The sequence below is a fragment of the Perissodus microlepis genome, chromosome 5 (assembly GCF_051167445.1).
Source record: "Perissodus microlepis isolate ML-2025 ecotype Zambia chromosome 5, ASM5116744v1, whole genome shotgun sequence".
NCBI lineage: Eukaryota > Metazoa > Chordata > Actinopteri > Cichliformes > Cichlidae > Perissodus > Perissodus microlepis.
The window spans coordinates 23,395,599-23,402,003 of NC_140465.1; the positions used below are offsets into that span (position 1 = coordinate 23,395,599).

Sequence of the window (6,405 nt, forward strand, 5' to 3'; positions counted from 1 at the left end):
CGCTAATCCCATTTTGGCTGTTTGACAGGGTTAGTGGAGAGGTATAAAAATCACAGGGTGTAACTTGAAACATCGTCACCGTCCACACAAGTAGACTTTTTACGCAGACACAACTAAACAGCTGACTAGCAAAGATGGCTTGGGATGGAGGAATTGAGCCCAATGGCACTGAAGGCAAGAACTTCTACATTCCCATGTCCAACAGGACTGGGATTGTTAGAAGTCCTTATGAGTACAATCAGTATTATATGGTAGACCCGATGATTTACAAAGTTCTAGCTTTCTACATGTTCTTCCTGATCTGCACTGGGACTCCCATCAACGGCCTGACATTGTTCGTAACTGCTCAGAACAAGAAGCTCCGGCAACCTCTCAACTATATCCTGGTCAACCTGGCTGTGGCTGGACTCATCATGTGCTGCTTTGGATTCACCATCACCATCACATCAGCTCTTAATGGCTACTTCATTCTTGGAGCCACCTTCTGTGCTATTGAGGGATTCATGGCCACACTTGGAGGTAATAAAGAAAGCAGATCTTTTCAGGATCCTTTCTATTTCATTGGCAGATATACAATATCAATGAATAACTTACCTTTTCTGTCTACAGGTGAAGTTGCTCTCTGGTCACTTGTTGTCCTGGCTGTCGAGAGATACATTGTGGTCTGCAAACCCATGGGAAGCTTCAAGTTCTCTGGAACTCATGCTGGTGCTGGAGTTTTCTTCACATGGGTCATGGCAATGGCTTGTGCTGCACCTCCACTTTTTGGCTGGTCCAGGTAATTTCTATTTCTTTCATTTCATCATAATGACTTTAAAAACAGTCAGAATACTACACAAAGGAGATTAACAAGATGAATAAGTAGTTAGTTGTAAAGGTCTTGAAATATTATGAATGTTGAATAAAAGCTGGATAAAAGCTAATTTTATTGAAGAAATACATGAGATTTTAAAAAAATAATCTCACACAGGTAGTAGGTAGGCAGTGTTCCTGTGGTCCTGACTACTACACACTGGCTCCAGGTTTCAACAATGAGTCATATGTCATCTACATGTTTGTTGTCCACTTCTTCATTCCTGTCTTTGTCATTTTCTTCACTTATGGAAGTCTTGTGATGACAGTCAAAGCTGTAAGTAAAGCTAAAGTTCTTAAATTATTTATAATAGATCAGTTAATCTAACCAAGCTAGCCATTGCTACTGTGGAATGTATTACACCTTGCTATTATTGATTACATTTAAATGAAAAACTTAACAGGCAGCAGCACAGCAGCAGGACTCAGCTTCTACCCAGAAAGCTGAGAAGGAAGTGACCCGTATGTGTGTCTTGATGGTCATGGGCTTCCTGGTAGCTTGGACACCATATGCTAGCTTCGCCGGTTGGATTTTCATGAACAAGGGAGCTTCTTTCACTGCCCTCACTGCAGCCCTCCCTGCTTTCTTTGCAAAGAGCTCCGCTTTGTACAACCCTGTTATCTACGTGCTAATGAACAAACAGGTTGGTGTTACATATTCTCATAGTTTTATTCTCTGTTTTTCAGTCTTTTACTATTTTCTGAGTTTCTGAATTGGCTGTGTCTTTCAGTTCCGTAACTGCATGCTATCCACCATTGGAATGGGCGGCATGGTGGAGGATGAGACCTCAGTTTCAACAAGCAAGACAGAGGTGTCCTCTGTGTCTTAATCATGATGGCATCTTCAGATCTATGGACATTGATGATTGCTTCCAGATTTTAAAACATCCCATTAGAATCCTTTTGCCAAATGGATTTAACAAATGGAGTCTGGACCAAAAACACTAAGGAATTCTCGCTTATCTGTGAACTAACAGAAAGGCAAATGCATTTTCTGTTGGGATGATGTTGTACAGCAATTGTGTGTCTGTGTGCATGTGAGAGCATTTGAGAGAGTGAATATGAGTGAACTTGTAAACGAAAAACACCTCAAACCGTAAACCTGCTGAAATGTGACACTTGTACCTGATGAATGTACAATCACATGTTGATTGTTTTCATGCAATTACTTGGGGGAGCATATATTTCACTGGTCTACCAGTGGTGTTATTTTTATGCATTATATGAAAAGGAAAAAAAAAAAATAGGACTGAGTAAATATAATAAATGCATGCATAAAAAGAAACATACTGGTGTGGTTGCTTAACTTTTACATGCTGGTTTGATTATCTGCTGCTTAAAACCAAAGCAGAACATCACACATTTAAGGGACATTTTCGATTAAATTCCAAACTTTTTTTTCTTGAGCAAAAGATAAGATTTAGCTAATGCAAATTATGGCTAGCTGAAGTAGTAGCCTGGCTATTTCCAAAAAATATACCAAGGTGGAACATGCAAGTCACAGATGCACATTTGAGAATAGCTGTCATCACACTATAGTCACACTGATAGTAATCCTTTGTAAAGCTTCTGCTGAAACAAGAACAGAATGTGTCATTTGGAACTGCTGCAGAAACACTTAGTCATGTAAATCCAAATCCAAATCCAGTTTATTTATATAGCATGTTTAAAAACAAAAAGTTTGCCCAAAGTGATGTACAGAAACACAGGGTAAAACACAAGATACAACCACTGACACTCACATAAAACATAATAAAACACATAAAAACCATATCAACTCAAGCCAGTCTGAACGCTATCGAAAAAAGGTGTGTTTTCAAAAGCATTTTAAAAACAGGAAACGAAGATGCCTGCCTAATATTTAAAGGCAGCGTATTCCAAAGTTTTGGGGCCATAACTGAAAAGGCTCATTCTCCTCTACGTTTAAGCCTTGATTTTGGGACAACCAACAGGAGCTGGTCAGCTGATCTGAGGGTCCGTGAAGGAATATAAGGCTGAAGTAACTCGGAAAGGTATGGGGGAGCAAGACCATTAAGGCATTTAATTACAGCAACTTCTTTATACTCAGTGTTTAGTTCTTGAAATCTTTGCCAATGCACATTTGAAACACATGAAAAGCTTTAAGTTCAGTAGAAGTCATGTTGTAGCTTAGGTAATGTACCATTGTAACAAGATTGAAGGTCAGTATTTGTTATGACCACATTTATTCTTCAGCACAGTCTGAACTCTCATAGGCAAACTTTCTTCTTTTTTCTTTAAGAAGGCTTCAGGAATAATTCTGCAGTCTTCTTGAAGGGCATTCAGAGCTCTTCTTTAGATGTTTGCTGCCTTTTGTTCTGTTCTCTGTCAGGATGATTTTTCGTTTTTTATTCAGGTATGCTTTTACTGCACTGGCAGTGTATTTGGAATCATTCCCGTGCTAAAATTAAGCTGTTCACAGGTGCTTACTACCTGTTATTGCATGGTGAATCAAAATATGATTATCTGTATTTATATTTCCATCAATCTGATAATATCACCACTGATGTCAGGGATCTTATAGACATGATGTTGAATTGTAGCAAATGATGGCTTTTCTGGAAAAGGCTGTAAGTAAAAAAAATGACTAAAGATACAGTTTAAAATTAATTCTTTGCTGAATTGCTTTTTAATGTAGACTTACAACTGATTTGTCCCTTGAGTTAGGAGCTCTTTTTTAGATAGACAGTTTTTTTCTTTTACTGTTCCTAACCGCTTATTTCAAATTCCATTATTTACAAATCAATATTCAGAATTCAACATTTTTTAATCCATACATGTTTATCTAAATACAAGTCTACACTTATATACAATACATACATAAAACAATTTAAGTTCATAAACCAAAACAACAACAAAAAAATCAACAACAAACTACATTGTTTTAAGTGGATTAACAAACAAAAAATTCTTTTGAGAATGGTCAGGTACAAGGACTGGACAAAAATTTGTGGAAAATCAGCCCATATCCAAAGAATAACTCAGAAAACAGCCATAAAGTCTGGAGAACTTACACTCAAAGTCAATTCTTTTTTAAAAGATGAACAGAAAGTTGTGTTTGTTGGACACAAAATATGAAGACATTTTTTCTGTTTGGTTGTTTCTTTCTTTATCTTCACCCTACCAAACTTAGCACACATGTGTATTCAGGCCCCTGAATATTTGTGTTTCTGATACCATCACTTTCTAACCTTTATGAAACCATTATTTTATTGAGCAATTAAAAAGTATGAAAAAAAGTATTAAACAGTATGAACAGGCCAAACAATACTATAGCACAGGCATGTATAAAATCTGACAGCTAAGATTCGGAAAAGCTTGAAATCCATCAAACAAATTATGAAGCCAGCAGTGTAAATTATGGTTTTACTGGAGATGCAGTGCTTGTTGTAAGTCTTACTTTTTCACAATATTATATATGAGCACTTCCCTCTAAGCTGCGCGCGTGCGCAATTGCCCACTGCTGGCACAGTCTCTGCGCACAGAAAATCTGCGTTGTGCACAAAAAAAATCGAACCTGAATTGCAATGAAAATTAATACTTTAACAATTCTGTTTTGCAGTTTTAGTCAGTAAGTGAGGCGTGGCTAATGTGGAGTGAAGCCACGTTAATGACAACGTGCACAACCATTGGAGATGTGAGCAGGACAGACGGAACAATTGAAATTAGAGGGAACATTGCTGAGGGAATGCAGCACTCCGACAATCTATTATCATGACCCATCTATTTCTTGCATTTCTGTTGTCTTCCTTATCACATTAACAGTTATAAGTGAAACTTAAATTCACTTTGAGTTCTAACTAATCCTCAAACAAAAATATTTACATTATAGCTGCTTTTTAATTAAATCTTTGGTAAACTGTTGCAAATGTTGATCATAGGATCTGATCTCAGACACTTTACTTTGCAGCCCAGTAACAGGATTACAGTCAGAAGACTGTTAGGGAAGTGAGATGTGTGTGCGTCATGATGTGCGTCTAGTACTTTGGATACCATATGCCACTTTCACTGCATTGAATCTGCCTTCGGTGCCATCATCACCTTTAGAGGTTAACAGTGCACAGTCCTGTTATCTGTGTGCTGATGAACAAGCAGGTTGGTTTATGTATTATTTGTCTTTCTTTTTCTTTCTGAGCCGATTGTTTTTTATTCGGGTAAGTGCATGCTGGTGGTCGACAAGGTGATGGGTAAGACTTCACTTTCTGCCCACAAAACAGAAACTCCTCTGTCTTTTAAAACACATTTTTCTATATCGGGACATTTTCCTTTTTAATTGTCTGTTTGATGTAGAATATATTTTGATGCGCACTAGTCAACATGTTGAGTCCGAACCACTTGATTTGAACAACTTGATTCACAAACATGAGTGTTTGTGGATTTAAAATTGCGTATCAGTGTATGTGCGCTTACTTTAATTCCCCCTGCTATTTAAGGTAGTGATATACGCTTGATGTAGCACCATTAAATCTACATTTCATCTTTTCATTTTCATCTTTTGTCTTTATCTTTTTTTAATGCTGCAATTTTTTAATGAAGCAAATGGCATATAATTTAAATATTGCATTCATCAGGCTTTAAATTGGCTAATAGCAGCTGACAGAAAAGCTTGCTTTTTTTCCCATGAAGAATTCCTGCCATGCTGTTCAGAGCTTACAATTATTTTAGTGTTCCTACTAAAGATTTAACCTGGCCAAGCACATATCTCTCCTTACTGACAGTAGAGGGCAACATCTCCCACAAGAGGCATCTTTAGATCATGTAATTACAGTTACCCAATCAAGACGGTGCTGACACAAAGGGTGTGGTAAAGCTAGATCAGGTTAATCCACTTAATAAAGAAAAGAAGCGAGTCAAGCCCACCAGGGCTGCACACCTTAGCTTTTTGGTAGAACACCAAGTGCTATGAGTTGAATGAACTATACTGGTTGTTTTAAAATAGATTAAACACCATAGGAATGTGTAAAGTGGTAAGATCTATCTGAAATATAAGCATAATGTGACAGCATAAGGGTAGGAGTAAACAATACAATAAAATACCCAAGTTCACGCACATGTGAACAAGAACCTGAGATATTTTAAGTCCTCCACATTGGGCAGCAACTCATGACTGAGAGCTATGGACTCGGACTTGGAGGTAAAAATTCTTATCCCACTGCTTTACACATGACCGCAATGAACTATGTCAAACGTTGTGGTTATAAGCCTGTGTATAGAGATGCTGACGCAAGTTTTAGCTTAAAAGCTTTTTAGCAATGTACTTTTGTATGTGGCAATATCATCGACTTACTACAACCCTGTAACAGTAGCCTCTTTATGTGGTCATAAAGAGGCTACTTAATGCCCTGTACACAATATAATAAGGTATTATATAATACCCTGTACTTACAAATTAAGGTTATTTTCAAAGATTACTGAACAAAATAGATTAACAAACCACTGCAACTTTGACTGATAATTTGATGTGATAACACTGATGTGTATACTAATTGGTGGCCAGCTAATGAAATGAAAGAAGATCTCGATTCATTTATCTGT

General features: G+C 37.3%; 1 protein-coding gene across 1 annotated transcript; it reads left to right on the plus strand.

Moving 5' to 3' along the window:
* The first annotated feature begins 39 nt into the window (after positions 1-39).
* Positions 40-2,137, plus strand: LOC146387353 (green-sensitive opsin-like). The gene is made up of 5 exons (XM_084928911.1): positions 40-519; positions 610-778; positions 1,108-1,129; positions 1,257-1,496; positions 1,584-2,137. Exons 1-5 carry the CDS (start codon positions 135-137, stop codon positions 1,680-1,682), a joined length of 915 nt encoding a protein of 304 aa, XP_084785037.1. The 5' UTR covers positions 40-134; the 3' UTR covers positions 1,683-2,137.
* Positions 2,138-6,405: the final 4,268 nt, after the last annotated feature.